The sequence below is a fragment of the Symphalangus syndactylus genome, chromosome 10 (assembly GCF_028878055.3).
Source record: "Symphalangus syndactylus isolate Jambi chromosome 10, NHGRI_mSymSyn1-v2.1_pri, whole genome shotgun sequence".
Taxonomy (NCBI): domain Eukaryota; kingdom Metazoa; phylum Chordata; class Mammalia; order Primates; family Hylobatidae; genus Symphalangus; species Symphalangus syndactylus.
This window is the reverse complement of record NC_072432.2, coordinates 115,245,247-115,263,770: the sequence shown is the minus strand read 5'-3', so window position 1 is coordinate 115,263,770 and position 18,524 is coordinate 115,245,247. Positions and strand designations below refer to the sequence as shown.

At 47.9% G+C, this 18,524-nt stretch overlaps 1 protein-coding gene across 2 annotated transcripts; it reads right to left on the bottom strand.

The window, feature by feature from the left end:
* Positions 1 to 937: 937 nt before the first annotated feature.
* Positions 938 to 7,014, bottom strand: POLR3D (RNA polymerase III subunit D). Of its 2 annotated transcripts, XM_055295623.2 has the most exons (9): positions 6,874 to 7,014; positions 6,478 to 6,647; positions 4,835 to 4,878; positions 4,096 to 4,247; positions 3,827 to 3,951; positions 3,454 to 3,622; positions 2,794 to 3,059; positions 1,878 to 2,030; positions 938 to 1,709 (listed from the first exon to the last, which is right to left on the bottom strand). In XM_055295623.2, the coding sequence occupies exons 2-9, from the start codon at positions 6,640 to 6,642 to the stop codon at positions 1,587 to 1,589; spliced, it is 1,197 nt and encodes a 398-aa protein (XP_055151598.1). In that variant the 5' UTR covers positions 6,643 to 6,647; positions 6,874 to 7,014; the 3' UTR covers positions 938 to 1,586. The 2 variants fall into 2 exon arrangements, with proteins under 2 accessions (XP_055151598.1, XP_063467516.1); XM_063611446.1 differs by lacking the exon at positions 6,874 to 7,014 and having other exon boundaries at positions 6,478 to 6,856.
* Between the last annotated feature and the right edge of the window lie 11,510 nt (positions 7,015 to 18,524).

Here is an 18,524-nt window from a genome sequence, read left to right as displayed (position 1 = left end):
GCCTCACAGCTACTGGCTGGGCAGGTTGAGGGCTTTGTAGGAAAAGCCCAGCCTTGACAAATGAGTAACAGGCTTGAGGAACTTTGAAAAGAAGGAAGGTGAGCCTGAAGGAAGATGTACCCAAAATCTAAGGGGCCACTAGGAATCAGGGATGGGGGTGGAGGAGAAGCGGTTCTTCCTGAGCCCCTGTGGTTCATACTGTCCCAGAGGTCATGTGCCACGATGCCAGCAAAGGGAAGTTGTGCCATCCGTGTCTAACAGCCACACACGCCGCCGCATGAGGCCTTTTTCTAACCTGCAAACGTCTCCCCACCTGAACCAGGGAAAACCCCAGCCCTACTGTCAAGACAAGAGGAGAAGCTGTTCCTCCAGGGACAACACAGTACAATGACCTGGTAAAGGGAACAGGATCACAGACCCAAAAAAGTAACACTGAGTAGGTGGCTCTGGCAGTGCTAGGACAGGAGAAGAGGCAGGCCTCTGAAACCCAAAGTTTTTGAAGTGGGCATCATTGGCCAAGTGTCAAAGAGGCCATTATTCAATACATCCCTAACTTCTCTTACGAAGGATTTAGTTTTTTGTTAGCAATATATGACTTCGGCTCATACATGAGTAATAACTGCAAAGGAAAGAGTGCAGGGAACATGTCCTGGGCCCAACATGTCCCCCAAAGACTTTTGCAGGGTGCTGGGAGGGGTCTCTGACTTCTTCCTTTCTATTACCTGCAGCTATTACAGTAACTCACACAGGAGGCACCTGGCTAAGAGGAGCCAGGAGAAAAAGGCGTAGAACAGCCCGACACCATAAATTTAGGGCATCAGGCCCAGGGTGAGGACGGGATATAAAGCAGGAAGGGGCAAGAGTGGGGACGGGAGCAGCTCTAGTCGCTGCTTCTGGGAGACTTAGAATCTCTATTTTGTTTGAAAATAGACTCAGGTAGAGAAAAAGGACGTGAACGTTTATTGAGTGCCTGCTGGTTCTGGCCTTGTGCAGTTTTTATCTATAATAGCCCATGAATCCTCACGCCAACCCTGGAGGTAGGTATCATCCCCATTTGTGTCAGATGAGGAACAGGAGGCTCAGAAAGGTTAGGTAGTTTGTCCAAGGACACAGAACCAGGAACTGGCAAGCTGGGACCGAGTGCTTAAGTCTCAGACTCAATCCTTGCTCTCTCTCCTATGCTTCCTCCGGGAGGAAGGAGGGAGCACCAGCAGAAGCTGCAGTCCTCACGCTTCCTGCCCCTGTGACCCAGCAGGCACCAAGAGAAGCCAGCCCCTTCACACAGACCCTCCCCATCTACCCTTGGAGGATGCGTCAGTGGAAGAGATTAGGACATAAATACAAAAATAAATAGCAGGGCCAAGTCCCCAGCAGCAAGGATGTGCCATCTCCACACTGCAGGAAGGTCACTGTACCATTCACAGCTGCTGTGGGAGGAAGCCCTGGGGGACCTGGAACAATGGCTGCCAAAGGCTGGAGTGAGTGGGCCCAGTGGGCCCCTTCTGGGTCTCACAGATTCAAGAACAAAATGTCTGGAGCAGGCAGCAGCCGTGGGCACAGGCGCCGTCCTCCTCCATCTGCTCATTTTACCGGTGTTTGTGATCCAAGAGGGATTCAAAATCGGGGGAACATACAAGTTTGTGCTTCACGTGTCCCAGGACTGTCATCTCCCCTGTCCTACTGTCTCCAAGGCTCACGGACACCAGCTCCTGCCAATTGACAGAGACAGTGATGAGAACCACCACCACATGCCCAGTGTGTATAGCTGTGAATGGGGACATGATACTCCCAGAAAGCCCCTCCCTTATTTAGCAGTGGCTCTTCAATCCTCCTTCACTTCTGAAAGGGTCCCTCCCTGGCCCTAAGGAGGCTCTAACCTGCAGGAAGGAGCAGGCAGTTCCCATGGTCACGTCCAGAGTCACCTTGCCCAGGAGGAGTTGCACCCTTCCAGACTTGCGGATGAGTAGCTTGCCAACCTGACCCTCTGTCAGGTCAGCCAGGGTACAAGCATTCTCTGCCAGCTTTGCTTCCTGCGGAGAAAACCAGAGGATGGACACTGGGCTAGGAGCTCTTTCCTCCATCTTTCATGAACCCCCTTCTATTCCCCAAGAGAAAGGCACAGCAAAGGTCAAAATGAGCTCCCCGAAGAGTGCCTTCTCCTAGGGCTGTCTGCTATGGTTAAAATACAAAACCTACGGCAAACAAATACATAAATGACAAAACATCAGTAACTGCTGAAGCTGACTTCTGGTACATGGTGGTTTACATTCTCTTATTTTTTTAAGACAAGGTCTGACTCTGTCGCCAAGGTTGGGGTGTAGTGGCGTGCTCTAGGCTTACTGCAACCTCTGCCTCCTGGGCTCAAGCCATTCCCCCACCTCAGCCTCCCAAGTAGCGGGGACTATAGGCACACGCCACCATGCCTGGCTAATTTTTGTATTAGCCATGGTGTCACCAGTTGTCCAGGCTAGTCTCGAACTCCTGGGCTCAACTGATCCTCCCGTCTCAGCATCCCAAAGTGCTGGGATTAGAGGCATGAGCCACCGCAGCTGGTCATATGTTCTCTCATTTGTGTTTGAAATATTCCCTTTTAAGAAGTGAAAACACACACCCACAACACACACACAATTGGGGTTGGAGGTACAAAGCCCCATGGCTCTTGCAGGCATCAAGAATAACCGCCCATTATTGTCCCATTTCAGCCAGGGTGGCACGGCTTTGCTTCCCACTACAGGTCACCACTTCCCCTCCCAGTCCCCGACTCGATTCCTGCAGGCCTCTGTCTGAGCATACTCGGTCTTTCTCCTGCTTGATGAGCACCATCTGTCCGTCCTCGCCCTGCACCTCTGTCTTGATAGGCTTGATCTCCTGGGTGGGTGGCTGGCCAGGGAGGGTGTCTGGCAGCTGCAGAAACAGTAGTTCCTCCTCCTTGGTGAGGCTCAGCTCCCTCAGCAGCTCTGCCACAGATACATCCTTTGGGAGGCCTGGGGTCTTCCTGGCTGCTTTGGGAGGAGCCTTCATCTTGGCCTCTTCCTCCTCATCTCGTGGCTCCTCTTTCACTGCCCGGGTGATAGACATGGAATGCTATGACGTGACCACCCTCCATACCAGCTCACTGTTAGCAGCCCTTTGCCCCTGTCTGCTCCACTGTCACTCAGCCAGGGAGTGGGAAGGAGGCACCGGTTATAGAGAGCAGCAAGAGACTACATGTTCAAGTCTCGCGTGACTTATCTAGAAAGGGACATCTGAGGCTGGGCCCACCGCTCCCTGTCAACACAGGAACCCTCTGCGAGGGAGAATGGAGCATCTTTGTTCAGCTCACGTATCTTACAGCCAGAATGGGAGGACCTGCTCATGAGCAGCAGTCAGGGGCACATGCAAGGGATGCCTCATGCGAGGGATTCCTGGGGAGCAGCCATGGAATTGGAGATGAGAAGTTAACCGACAGAGTACCTTTCACAGCAGGTATGTCCACCTCCATGTCCTCTTCCTTGGGGCCAGCCAGCCAAGGTTTAACATTTGGTTCGTCATTTTCTTCCTTAAAAAGCCATCCTGAGTGAGCCAGCGGCAGCTGCACAGGCATATTTCGAGTGTCGTTCCTCAGGCCAGGGTCATCGAGGAACTGCCAAAAAGAGTCTGGGTCATCCAGCCTGCTAGCACATGCACCTGGATCAAGGTCTGCTTTAGTCCCTTTCTAACCAAAGATTCCTGCTGCTCCCCAGGATTCCAGGACATCAGTGAGCTCTTCTACCCCTCACCTGGCTTCCCAGAAGCCCTGTTCTACAGCCACAAGGAAACCCCTTCCCCCCAGCCTCCTGGTACCCACATCGTCCTTCTCCAGCATACGCAAGATCTGTTTAGTTTCTTCGTCTGTCTCTCTCTTCTCTTTTTTGATGTTGATGATATGAGAAGGTCCCATGTCTGACACATCCACTGTCTTATCCCAGTTCCCTGTGGGAAATCACCCAGGTCACTAGGGATCGATAAGGAAGATGCCAACAGCAAGGAAAACTGCAATGGGAGTGGGGAAATTCCACTGCTCTCGCCCTTCTCTTGGGCAGTCTGAACTGAAATTCACTGATTCCTTCCTTATACCTTTTTTCTTCATCATTTCAGCTGGGCCCTGCTCAAAGATGGAGTGAGACTGGATCACTTCTGGGCGGCCTCGTCCTCGTCCATGCCCCTCTCGTTGTCGGTCTCTGTCCCTTTCACGCTTCTCCTTCTTGACAGTTACTTCTTCCTTGGGCCTGGAAAAAAAAGTGGATTAAGGGAAACCACTCACTCACGGTGTCTCCAAAAACTGGCCTTACTCTCCCATACCACTTCACTCCAAGACAGTGGAGAGTTTGAGCCAATAATTACACCACGAGAAGCAGAATCCAATCCTAATTCTAGCACTTTTCTCACTTCCTTGATGAGGCAGGATTTTTTCAGTTTGCTTTACTTTACCTTCTTGTCCAAAAATGTAGATTTTTGTTTGCATTGGGACTGAAAGCAGGAAGGCAGAAATGCAAAGGAACTTCAGGGAAAGTGTGATACATCTTTGTTTAAACTATTGGCTCTCAACTCGGGCATCAAAGAGAATCACTCCATTCTACTGCCAGCAAGTTAAATCACAATTTCTAAAGATGGAACCCTAGACACCAGTATTTATTTATTTATTTACTTTTTAAAGCTTCAGAATCACCTACGAACCAGGGCTGAAAATCACTAGTGAAAAGAACTAAAGATATAAATTTAAATTTCAGAGCTACAAACCTAGTTATTTCCCCCAAAGCCCCAAATTCAGAGCAAGTAAATAAGGGGCAAGTATTCAGAAGGCCTAGATACTTACTCTTCCTTGATCTTCCGACTGATGATATTTGGGGTGAAGGTTTTCTGAAAGCAAAATACAGGAGTCACTGATGTGGTTAGGTTCTGACCCCAAAGTACAGAGGAAAATAAAAATTCCCAAAGGGCATCTTCTACAGACCAAGGCCACCATGGCTCTCTTTGGCACATTCCACAGTGCTGTCAGTTTTATAGATACACGTGCCTGAAAAGGAGGAATATCATAGTGTGGTGGCAGTGGAGTTACACATAGAAGGGGCACCAAAACCCACTTTTAACCAGCAGCCTTAGGTTCTGCCTCTGAAAGAAGATCCTCTGGGACTTCTAAAAGCAAAGGAATTTCTCTGGTCTCACCTCTTATCTTCAAACTGCTATAGAGACCAGTCAGTATCATGGGGGAACAGCTCTAGCAGCAAGGCCTAAGTAGGGGAGGCCATAGATCTGCCAACACTCTCAATCAGGTGATTATGGACTGTCACCACAATTTTCCAAGGCAAAGTTAGGTTTTTAAAAACTGCTTTATGGCTGAGCGTTGTGGCTCATGCCTGTAATCCCAGCACTTTGGGAGGCCAAGGCGGGTGGATTACGAGGTCAGGAGTTCAAGATCAGCCTGGCCAAGATGGTGAAACCCCGTCTCTACTAAAAACTACAAAAATTAGCTGGGTGCGGTAGCAGGCCCGTGTAATCCCAGCTACTCGGGAGGCTGAGGCAGGAGAATCGCTTGAACCCGGGAGGCGGAGGTTGCAGTGAGCTGAGATGGTGCCTCTGCACTCCAGCCTAGGCGACAGAAAGAGATTCCGTTAAAAACAAAAGAAAAAAAAAACTGCTTTATTCGGCCGGGAGCGGTGGCTCACACCTGTAATCCCAGCACTTTGGGAGGCCAAGGCAGGCAGGCAGATCACGAGGTCAGGGGTTCAAGAACAGCCTGGCCAACATGGCAAAACCCTGTGTCTACTAAAAATACAAAAATCAGCTGGGCATGGTGGCGGGCGCCTGTAATCCCAGCTACTCAGGAGGCTGAGGCAGGAGAATCGCTCAAACCTGGGAGGCAGAGGTTGCAGTGAGCTGAGATCGTGCCATTGCACACCAGCCTGGGGGACAAGGGCGAGACTTCCTCCCAAAAAAAACAAAAACAAAAACAAAAACCTGCTTTATTATTCTGTCATCCTGACCCCACCCCTTTCTGGGCTACTCTTGACATCCACAGTCATATACACATGGGAGAGGCCACAGAGCCTCGAATGCCATGCCTAGACTTCATCATACTCTAGATAACAAGTTTGCACACTGAGATGGTGAATTCTGAACCCTCTAAGACTGCGAAGTTTATGCCTGTCTGGCTTTCATGGGTTTCTTAAAGATGTCCAAACACACAATAAAAGTAAATAAACACTGTTCAAATTGCTTTTGAACGACTTTAACTTATTAGGATTCTCTGTCCTTCAACCACCTCTGGGAGTCATTTCAACATCTTGTACTCAGTACCTAGATCTGAAGGTAGGACAGGCTCCCTAGAATTTAAAGAGGGGTAAGCTTGAGGCCCAACGACAGTCCTGACACACAGTAGGCCCTACACAAACATTAGTTGAATCCCGGGGCTTGGAATTCAAGGTAGTTGAGTTTCTTTAGAAACGCGCCGTTGGGTACCTTCTTGACTCCCCCGAGGGTGAGGTCCCTGGAACGGATGGAGGGAAGGCGGCCGGGGGTGAGGGGGGGCGCCGGCCGCCGCCCGATGAGCCCCCGGGCCCCAGTCAGGAGAGGTCGGGGCCCTCCCGGAGTGCTGGGCTCGCCGGCGGCGTTTCCTTCCGACATGTTGCCTGGGAGAGAAGGGGCGACGAGATCACCAGAGGGGACTGACACGCGGACCCTGGCGGAACCCCACCCCCTTGCTTTCCGGTCCCCCAGTCGGTGCGTCCCTCCAGTGGCCTCTCAGCTCCTCCCCTCCCACGTGGCGAGACTCCCGGGACCACCCAGGTGAGAGCCTTTGGCTCGCAACACGCCCTCTCTCCAGGAACCCCGCCCAGGAACCAGGCAGGGACGCACCCGGGCCGCGGCTCCACACTGCGCGTCACGACTTCACCTGCGACGCGAACCGCCGCCAGCCTTCGGTCTCCGCGCCGGGCGGAAGTCTGCGTGGCACGGCCTGCGCGCCGCCATCTTGGCGCGGGGCGGAAGTGACGTTCCGGGGGCGGGACTGGGCCACAGTATTTATCAGGCGGCGCTTCGCTCCCCTCCGCCTTCTCTTCCCGGTTCTTCCCGGAGTCGGGAAAAGCTGGGTTGAGAGGGCGAAAAAGGATGAGGTGACTGGTCTGGGCTACGCTCTGGTGCGGCGCTCGGGGGTCTTGGTCTCCGGGCGGTGGCTTGGAGGCGCCGAGATCAGGGTCTCGGGTCTTGTCGGCCACCACGCCGCAATGTGAGGATTCGCCTCGGCGGAGCCCCTGGGAGCTTGGGGGTAGCTGCTCGGGATGGGGCGAGGGGCGCGGCGCAGAGAGTGAGACCTGGACTTAGAGTCGGGAAGTCCTGGGCCACGCCGAGCCCTGTCTGCGGGTTCTCCATGGTGACCTTGGAGTGGTCACTACCTCCGGGCAGCGACCTCGCCCACTTTCGGGGACCCCTTCCCTGTGCTCCTGGTGGAGTCCTGGGGTGAGGCTGTGGGGGCAGCTTGGAACAGCCGCAATGGACCAACCGGTGCCCAGTCACACCCGCTTGGGGTCACGAAGGCGGTGGCCCTCGTGTGCGCTCTTGGTCAAAGCCTGGAGGGAATTGGAATACCAAGTTTGCTCTACTGCTGGAGGAATTTAAAGAACTTTTATTGACTCCAGCGTTTGTGATTTAACATAAAAAGTGTCATTTATTGTTATCCCCCATTCCCCAGACCGTATAAAAACCATGTAACAATATTACGGGGAGTTTGAGGAATGGAAATCATTTCTACCAGAATGCCACGTACAGTATTACTATTAAAAATTTTGTGATGTATCTAGTAGTCTTCACAGAGTTGTCGTATCACAATTTCGTGTCCTTTTTCTTTTCTTTTCTTTCTTTCTTTCTTTTTTTTTTTTTTTTTTTGAGACGAGGTTTCTCTCTGTTGCCCAGACAGGAGTGCAGTGGTGCGATCAACACACCGCAACATCTGCCTCCCAGGCTCAAGCCATGCTTCCACCTCAGCCTCCCTAGTAGCTGGGACTACAAGTGCATGCCACCACGCCCGGCTAATTTTTTCTTTCTTTCTTTTTTTTTTTTTGTATTTTTGGTAGAGACGGGGTTTCACTATGTTGCGCAGGCTGGTCTTGAACTCCTGAGGTCAAGTGATCCCACCCGCCTCGGCCTCCCAATGTGCTGGGATTACAGGCATCAGCCACCACGCCTGGCCTTTATCCTCCTTTTTCAAATAACATTTATCTGTTGCGGCATCAAAGACTGCGTAGTTCTCCAGTGGCTGTATCATGATTTAAGTATTTCCCTGATTGTTTCTTTTTTCCCTGTTTTAAATAATGCTGTAGTGAATCTCTGGTACATTCGACTTGCTTTTTTTTTATTATGTTTTTGTTTTTGTTTTCTTTTGGGTTATATTCCCGGGATAGATTTCCCGTCCTGGGATAACTGGCCAAAAGAAGATTTTTTTTTTTTTTTAAGTAAATATTTGGGATGGGCATGGTGGCTTACGCTTGTAATCCCGGTGCTTTGGGAGGCGGAGGTGGGAGGATCGCTTGAAAGTCTCAGCAGTTCAAGATTGCAGTGAGCTATGATCCAGCCCTTGCACTCCAGCCTGGGTGACACAGCAAGACCCTATCTCTAAAAACATTTTTTAAATTAAACTTTTTATTTTGAGAACATTGTAGGTTCATGTAGAGTGGTAAGAAACAACGTAGAGAGATCCCAAGTACTGTTTACTCGTTTTCCCCCAGTAGTAACATCTTGCCACCAGAATATTGACATTGGTACAGTCAAGATACAAAAAGTTCCCATCACCACAAGGATCCCTCTTGTTGCCCTTTTATAGCCACACCTCCCCCCCCCACCTCCTCCCACCACTAATCTGTTCTCCATTTCTGCCATTTTGTTATTTCAAAAGTGTTATATAAATGGAATCATACAGTATGTGACTTCTTGGGATTGCTTTTTTCACTCGGCATTGTTCCCCGGAGATCATCCAAGTTGTGTGTATCAATAGTTTGTTCCGTTTTATTGCAGAGTATTCATGGTTTGTTTAACCATTCACCCTTTGAAAGACATCTGGGTGGTTTTCCGTTTGGGGTTATTATGGATAAAGCTGCTGTGAAAAATATATATGAGATTTTGTGTGAACGTAAGTTTTTATTTCTCTGGGATAATTGCCCATGAGTGCAATCATTGGGTCATATGGTAGTTGTATCTTAGTTTTATAAGAAACTGCCAAGCTGCTTTCCACAGTGGCTGTATCATTTTGTACATGCACATTTTATGGTACTTCATTCATATTGCTAAATTGCTTTCAAAAAGGATTGTGTGGCCGGGCGTGGTGGCTCACGCCGGTAATGCCAGCACTTTGGAAGGCCAAGGTGGGCAGATCACTTGAGGTCAGGAGTTCCAGACCAGCCTTGCCAACATGGTGAAACACTGTCTCTACTAAAAATACAAAAATTAGCTGGGCGTGATGGCGCATGCCCATAATCCCAGCTACTCGGGAGGCTGGGGCACAAGAATCCCTTGAACCACGGAGGCAGAGGTTGCAGTGAGCTGAGATCGCGCCATTGCACTCCAACCTGGGCGACAGAGGGAGATTCTGTCTCAAAACAACAAAAACAAACAAAAAAACCCCACAAAAAAACAAAAAAGATTGTGCTGAAATGCATCAACACTAAGAATGTGTGTATATACAATAATGAAACATATATACACACGCACACTATATACACACACACATTGTGGGCTTTTGAAGGACTCCTGGGTGAGGCTGTGTGGGCAGCCTTGGAACAGCCACAGTGGATCAACCGGTGCCCAGTCACACCCGTCCTGGGCTCACAGCAGTGACCCTCATGTGCACTTTTGGTCAAAGCCTGGAAGGAATCTGAATACCAAGTTTGCTCTACTGTTGGAATTTAAGTAACTTTTATTGGCCAGGTGTGGTAGCTCACACCTGTAATCCCAGCACTTTGGGAGTCCAAGGTGGGTGGATCACCTGAAGTCAGGAGTTCAAGACCAGCCTGGCCAACATGGTGAAACCCTGTCTCTACTAAAAGTACAAAAATTAGCCAGGCCTGGTGGCAGGCATCTGTAATCCCAGCTACTCGGGAGGTTGAGGCAGGAGAATCGCTTGAACCTGGGAGAAGGAGGTTGCAGTGAGCCTAGATCGTGCCATTGCACTCCAGCCTGGGCAACGAGCAAAACTCCGTCTCAAAATAAATAAATAAATAAATAAAAGGTCAGGCACAGTGGCTTACGCCTGTAATCCCAGCACTTTGGGAGGCCAAGGTGGGTGGAACACGAAGTCAGGAGTTCAAGACTAGCCTGACCAACATGGTGAAAACCCGTCTCTACTAAAAATACAAAAATTAGCCGGGCGTGGTGGCATGCACCTGTAGTCCCAGCTACTTGGGAGGCTGAGGCAGGAGAATAGCTTGAATCCGGGAGGCAGATGTTGCAGTGAGCCGAGATCGTGCCGTTGCACTCCAACCTGGGCGACAGAGGGAGACTCTGTCTCAGAACAACAAAAACAAACAAACCCCACAAAAAAACAAAAAAGATTGTGCTGAAATGCATCAACACTAAGAATGTGTGTATATACAATAATGAAACATATATACACACACACACTATATACACACACACACACATTGTGGGCTTTTGAAGGACTCCTGGGTGAGGCTGTGTGGGCAGCCTTGGAACAGCCACGGTGGATCAACCGGTGCCCAGTCACACCCATCCTGGGCTCACAGCAGTGACCCTCGTGTGCTCTTTTGGTCAAAGCCTGGAAGGAATCTGAATACCAAGTTTGCTCTACTGTTGGAATTTAAGTAACTTTTATTGGCCAGGTGTGGTAGCTCACGCCTGTAATCCCAGCACTTTGGGAGGCCGAGGTGGGTGGATCACCTGAGGTCAGGAGTTCAAGACCAGCCTGGCCAACGTGAAACCCTGTCTCTACTAAAAGTACAAAAATTAGCCAGGCCTGGTGGCGGGCATCTGTATCCCAGCTACTCGGGAGGTTGAGGCAGGAGAATTGCTTGAACCTGGGAGAAGGAGGTTGCAGTGAGCCAAGATCGTGCTATTGCACTCCAGCCTGGGCAACAAGAGCAAAACTCCGTCTCAAAAAAAAAAAAAAAAAAAAAAAAAAAAAAGGCCCGGCACAGTGGCTCACGCCTGTAATCCCGGCACTTTGGGAGGCCAAGGTGGGCGGAACCCGAGGTCAGGAGTTCAGGACTAGCCTGACCAACATGGTGAAAACCCGTCTCTACTAAAAATACAAAAATTAGCCAGGCGTGGTGGCATGCGCCTGTAGTCCCAGCTACTTGGGAGGCTGAGGCAGGAGAATAGCTTGAATCCGGGAGGTGGAGGTTGCAGTGAGCTGAGATCACGCCACTACATTCCAGCCTGGGAGACAGAGCAAGATTCCGTCTCAAAAAAAACAAAAAACAAAAAAAAAACTTTTATTGACTCCGAAATTAATGTGTGTGTACACACACACACGCACACACACACACACAGAGACAGAGAGAGAGAGAGAGAGAGAGAGAGGTAGTATATAAGAATCTATAATTTTAGAGCTTGGTGGCACCCACCTGTAGTCCCAGCTACTTGGGAGGCTGAGGTGAGAGGATTGATTGAGCCCAGGAGTTCAAGGCTGCAGTGAGCCTTGATTGTGCTACTGCACTCCAGCTTGGGAGACAGAGGAGACCTTGTCTCAAAAAAACAAAAAAGAGAATATATAATTTTTTGGCCACATCCTTTTGAGTATTGGCTTTTAAAATTTAAAACTTTGTTTGCCAATTTACTAATATATTAATATTGTTACGTTGTTTTCTAAACAGATCCTTTTCAACTTCTTTCTTCATGTTGATTTTACAATAATCAAACCAAACCAATACCCTTTTCCTGTTCCCTACAGAGCTACACGCAGCAGCCCTTAGCTTCTAATTAGAGCACTGGATGAAATAGCTTTGATTTCATTCTGTTGGGCTTTGAAGTTCACCAGGTGGTGGCTTTTTTTTTTTTTTTTTTTTGAGACGGACTCTCGCTCTGTCACCCAGGCTGGAGTGCAGTGGCGTAATCTCGGCTCACTGCAAGCTCCGCCTCCCGGGTTCACGCCATTCTCCCGCCTCAGCTTCCTGAGTAGCTGGGACTACAGGCGTGAGCCACCATGCCCGGCTAATTTTTTGTATTTTTAGTAGAGACGGGGTTTCACCGTGTTAGCCAGGGTGGTCTCGATCTCCTGACCTTGTGATCCGCCCGCCTTGGCCTCCCAAAGTGCTGGGATTACGGGCATGAGCCACCACGCCTGGCTTATTTTGTATTTTTAAAAATACACTCATTCATTTTAGAAAATTTGGAAAAATTTAAAAAGCACTGAGAAGAAAAAGCTATCCATTATTATCCCATCAAATGTTTTACATTCTTGAAGTCATTTTTCTATGCATCTAGATTTTTTAAAATTAGGATATTTTACACAGGTTTCTTTTAATATTTTTATCTATCCATTTATTTTGAGACCGGGTTTTGAGACTGGCTAATTTTTCTATTTTTGGTAGAGTTGGGGTTTTGCCATGTTGCCCAGGCTGGTCTTGAACTCCTGGGCTCAATTGATCTGCCCACCTCAAACTCCCAAAGTGCTGGGATTACAGGCGTGAGCCACTGTGCCCAGCTGAGCTTAGTTTGTTATTAATAACATTTTATTTTCACAAATATCATAATAAAGACAATAATCTCATTGTAATTTAATAATCAAACTCTTGAGAACAAATACAGTTTTCTGGGTCAAAATGCAGGTTTTAGAAGGTGTAACAGATTGTCAAAAATCTGTTCTTGTGAATTTTTTTTTTTTTTTGAGACAGAGTCTTGCTCTGTTGCCCAGGCTGTAGTGCAATGGCACGATCTCGACACACTGCAACCTCTGCCTCCCAGGTTCAAGAGATTCTCCTGCCTCAGCCTCCTGAGTAGCTGGGATTACAGGTGCGTGCCACTACACCTGGCTAATCTTTGTATTTTTAGTAGAGATGGGGTTTCACCATGTTGGCCAGGCTGGTCTTGAACTCTCAACCACAGGCAATCCACCCGCCTCAGCCTCCCAAAGTGCTGGGATTACAGGCATGAGCCACCATGTCCGGCCTTTTTTTTTTTTTTCTGAAACAGGGCCTTGCCCTGTTGTCCAGGCTGGAGTACAGTGGCTATTCACAGCTACAATCATAGCTCACTGCAGCCTGCAACTCCTGGGCTAAAGGGATCCTCCTGCCTCAGCCTCCCGTGTAGCTGGGACTACAGGTGTGCACCACCATACCCAACTAATTTTTAATTATTTTGTAGAGATGGAATCTCACTATGTTGCTCAAGCTGGTCTCAAACTCCTGGGTTCAAGCGATCTGCCCCCTGCAGGCATCCCAAAGTGCTGGAACTACAGGCATGAGCCATGGCGCCCTGCCTCCTGTGAATTCTTCATGGGCATTGAAAATGAATAAGAAACTGTTTTGCATATGTATTGGTAGAGTAAAAGGAATGTGAGGTATGAGAACGCTATCCAAGTTCAAGCTATTACATGTTCTCTGTGTTATTTGTCCTTGTTTATTTGCATCATTTTGCAGGCCATTCATTTGCTGGTTCCTCCTTATCGCCTTGACCCTTACATGTTAGAGAGCTGCAGAATTCTGTCCTTGGGGCCAGGCACGGTGGCTCAGGCCTGTAATTCCAGCACTTTGGGAGGCTGAGGTGGGCGGATCACGAGGTCAGGAGCTCAAGACCATCCTGGCCAACATGGTGAAACCCCGTCTCTAGTAAAATACAAAAAATTAGCCGTGTGTGGTGGTGCGCACTTACAGTCCCAGCTACTTGGGAGGCTGAGGCAGGGAAATCGCTTGAACCTGGGAGGCAGAGGTTGCAGTGAGCCAAGATTTTGCCGTTGCACTCCAGCCTGGGCAACAAGAGCGAGACTCCATCTCAAAAAAAAAAAAAAAGAATTCTGTCCTTGGAATTCTTTCCTATTTTCTCTATACTAACTCCCATGATAATGGTTCAGTTTCTCAGCTTCAAGTATACTGTATGCTGATCACTCCTAAGGGCTCACCTCCAGTCCAGTGCTCCCTGAACTCCTGATGTGTCTCTGCCTATTCCACACCTCCAGCTGGATGTCTGCTGGGCATCTCAAAACCTATGTGTACATCCAAACTTTTTTTTTTTTTTGAGACAGCCTGTCGCCCAGCCTGGAGTGCAGTGACGTGATTTCCACTCACTGCAACCTCCACCTCTCAGGTTCAAGCAATTCTCCTGCCTCTGCCTCCTGAGTAGCTGGGATTAGAGGCACCTGCCACCACACCCAGCTAATTTTTGTATTTTTAGTAGAGACTGGGTTTCACCATGTTGGCCAGGCTGGTCTCAAACTCCTGACCTCAAGTGATCCACCTGCCTCGACCTCCCAAAGTTTTGGGATTACTGGTGTGAGCCACTGCCCCTGGCCATATCCACGCTTTTTTGATCTTTCTCCTCAAACTACTTCTCCAAAGTGGTCCCCATCTCAGTAAATGGTAACTGCATCCTGCTAGTTGTTCAGATTAAAAATCTTGCAGTTTTTTTTTTTTTTTTTTATGAGACAGGATCTTTCTTATTCTGTCACCCAGGCTGGAGTGCAGTGGTATGATCTCGGCTCACTGCAGCTTCAACCTCCCGGGCTCAAGTGATCCTCCCACCTCAGCCTCTCAGGTAGCTGGGACTATAGGCACGCCGCACCATGCCGGGCTAATTTTTTTTTATTTTTTGTAGAGTTGGAGTTTCACTATGTTGCCCAGGCTGGTCTTGAGCTCCTGAGTCTCAAGTGATCTGCCCACCTCAGCCTCCCAAAGTGCTGGGATTACAGGCTTGAGCCACTGCACCCAGCCTTGCGACTCTTGACTCCTCTCTCCCATGCACTACGTCTAATATATCAGCTTTTCGAGGTACATCCGGGATCTTCCCACTTCTCACCCTCTTGGTCCAGGCCACCATCATTTATTGCTGATTATTATAATTGACTCCTAACTGGCCTCCTTCCACCTGAATCCTCTAAGTCTAGTCTCCACATAGTGCAACTGACATGTTTCACATTAGGTCACATCTCTGCTCTAAACTTCCCAATGGCTTCCCATTACAGAGTTAAAATCAGAGGCCTCAGAATGGCCTGCGCCACAGCCCTGCATAATCTCTCCGTGCACCATTTCTCCAGTCTCAACTCCTTGCACACTGGCTCCCCCTGCTGTTTCTGGACTATATCAGGCAACATCCTGCTTCAGGGCCCCTGCACCTGTTACCTGGAATGCCCTTCCTCCACAAAATTCCGCATGGTTCCCGTCCATCCTTTAATCGGGTGTTTTTTGTTTTGTTTTGCTTTGCTTTGCTTTGTTTTTTTTGTTTTGTTTTGTTTTGTACCAAAGTCACCTTTTCAAAGAGTCCTCCTCTGATGGCCCTATTTAAAATCATAACTCCTGACTTCTCCGTGACGTTTCCTATCTCTACTTACCGACTTATTTTTCTCTAGAGCATTTATCACCACTCAACAGACTATAAAGTTTGTTTATTTATTCACTTACCTATTTAATTATCTGTCTTCCCCCACCAGAATGTATCTGTCTTCCCCCACCATGAGAGCAGGGATTTTTTTTTTTTTTTTTTTTTTTGGTTCTCCTTTCCCTGCCTACAACTGCAGGATCCTCATTGCCTGAAACAGTGCCTGACACATAGACAAGCACTCAGTGAATTTTTTTAAACGGGTGATTGAATTCCAATTTGTGATGAGATCAACTAGAAAATCTGGATGTGCATTAGAAAAATGAGTAGCTTGTTTCCAGAAGGTAATTGAATTTTGGCACCATTGATGTCAAAGCCATCTGTGAGTTGTATTTTCATGTCTTCTCTATAGGTTCTTCTGTAAGTGACTCTTAATAGAGTAAGTGTGGCAAATTTGGGGTGCATGGAGGGAAGGCCCTTCATCATGGTAATCGCTTGTATTCAATACTCTTCTGATATTTCTTTTTTTTTCTTTTGGCAGTCTTGCTCTGTCGCTCAGGCTAGAGTGCAGTGGCACGATCTTGGCTCACTGCAACCTCCACCTCCCGGGCTCAAGTGATTCTCCTGCCTCAGCCTCCTGAGTAGCTGTGACTACAGGCGTGCGCCACCATGCCTGGCTATTTTTTGTATTTTTAGTAGAGACAGGGTTTTGCCATGTTGGCTAGGCTAGTCTCGAACTCCTATCTCAGAAGATTCGGCTGCCTCAGCCTCCCTAAGTCCTGAGATTACGGGCATGAGCCACCGCGCTTGGCCTTGTCCTGGTACCTTGCCAAGCAGTGCGCAGTGGTGTTCCGTATTTCCTACATCATGTTCTTCCACTTTGGGTATAACTTACTGACTATTCCAGTACTGCGGTTCTATATGAGTCCTTCTACTTACGATTCTCTTTCATCATGGTTCTTGATCTTTTTATCTTGAAGTTCCTTTTATCCCTCCAACATTCTCTCAGTGTCTCTTCTGTAGTTTGTCTGAGTCCTTTAATATAATTCAGCATTTTCCCACGTCTTAAAGTGGTTAAATATTTAAGTTTTCTACAAAATCTAAAATATATATATCTTTGAGACAGGTTCTCACTTTGTCACCCAGACTGGAGTGCAGTGATGTGATCATGCTTCACTGCAGCCTCCAAATCCTGGGCTCAAGCAATCCTGCTGCCTCAGCCTCCAGAGTAGTTGGGACTATAGGTCCATGCCACCATGCCCAGCTAATTTTTGTACTTTTTGTGAAGACGGGGTTTCACCATGTTGCCCAGACTGGTCTCGAACTCCTGGATTCAAGTGATCTGCCCACTTCAGACTCCTAAAGAGCTGAGATTACCGGTATGAGGCACCGCACCCAGCCATAAAATACTTATTCTTTAGTTTAGTAAATGTTTTTAGAATTAGGTTAATGCTCTTCATTAAAATAGATGACCAGTGAAGGTTGTAGGTCATCTAAACATAATATCAAACATATATCATAATATCAAAAAGAAAAGGAAATAAGCACTGAGAAATCCATGTAGTTCTTATAAATACTCATGACCCACTCTTGTCATTGTAAACACATGTAAATGACAAAAGTGGTTTCCATGGACTACCTGGATGTATGTGCATTCATTGGCTCACCGGATCCCCACACTGAGTTCAGCCATAGGGAAATACACATAAACATTTGAAACCTATAAAGTGCATAAGCAATATTAAGACTGTAAATATGTTTTGCTTATAGTCTCATTCTCTATTACATCAGACTCTATATTTGCTATGCATCTTTCTACCACGAGGAATCTGGCCTTGGTGCTCAGACAGACCTGAATTTGAATACTAACTAGTTTTACTACTTACAGCCTGAGTCCTCTTTCCCACCCTCCACCTTTTAAAAATGGAGTTGATCAGCTGGGCATGGTGGCTCACAGCTGTAATCCTAGCACTTTGAGAGGCCGAGGCAGGAGGATCACTTCAGGCCAGGAGTTGGAGATCAGCCTGACCAACATAGTGTCTACAAAAAAAAAAAAAATTTGTTGTTGAGATGGAGTCTCACCCTGTCACCCAGGCTGGAGTACAGTGGCATGATCTTGGCTCATTGCAACCTCCACCTCCCAGGTTCTGGGAGACAGAACAACAGAGCGAGACCCTGTCTCAAAAAAAAAAAGAAAAAAAGGCTATGTGATGAACAGAAAAGATATTGGTAAGTGAAAAAAGCAGGTTACAAAACAGCATTATTTCATTCTATTTTTGTTAGTAAATTCTATACACGTATTGGCTGGGTGTGGTGGCTCACACCTGTGTGATCTCAACTACTTTGGAAGGCCACGGTGGATGCATTGCTTGTGTTTAGGAGTTTGGGACCAGCCTGGGCAACACAGTGAGACCCCATCTCTACAAAAAATAAAAAAAATAGCCAGGTGTGGTGGTGTGTGCCTATACTCTCAGCTATTCAGGGGGCTGAGGTAGGAGGATTACTTAAGCCAGGGAGGCAGAGGTTGCAGTGAGCCGAGTTTGTGCCACTGCACTCCAGCCAGGGTGACAGAGCAAGACCTTGTCTCGAAAAACATTAATTAAAAAAATTCTATATATGTATTTAATGTGTATTTCTGCATGGTGGGAAAATGAGAGATTTTAATTCCCTCTTAAATTTTAAAATGAAATGTGCTCGTCTCTCTACAATGATCATGTGCTACTTGTGTCATAAAAAGTTATTAAAAATAAAAATGCAGCAGAAGTGCATCTTGGCGGTTGTTTGGTTTCACAGGGAGTGAGTTATACTTGGCACACTATGCTTTGCTCTTACCACGTGTTTCCTCTCGTGATCTGTAGAGAAGTCCTCTGAGGCAAGAAGAGGCAGAAGCTCCTAAAGGGCTGTGCCTTCACCTGTCGCCAGCACACAGCTCCACAAAGGGGCGCTCAGATGGCTATTGCTCATGCTTGGGCCACAGGACCTGGTGCAGTCTCCTCATGACATCCCAAGAAGGTGGGAGGCAGGGATGGTGC

What these genes read in the sequence shown, in the direction of transcription:
- POLR3D (XM_055295623.2), bottom strand. Translation starts at nt 6,642, where the DNA reads ATGTCGGAAGGAAACGCCGCCGGCGAGCCCAGCACTCCGGGAGGGCCC. An exon ending in TGAAATGATGAAGAAAAAAG is followed by an intron (nt 3,952 to 4,095) that starts GTATAAGGAAGG and finishes GATTTCCCACAG; the next exon opens with GGAACTGGGATAAGACAGTG. An exon ending in CTGCCTGCTCCTTCCTGCAG is followed by an intron (nt 1,710 to 1,877) that starts GTTAGAGCCTCC and finishes GTCAATTGGCAG; the next exon opens with GAGCTGGTGTCCGTGAGCCT.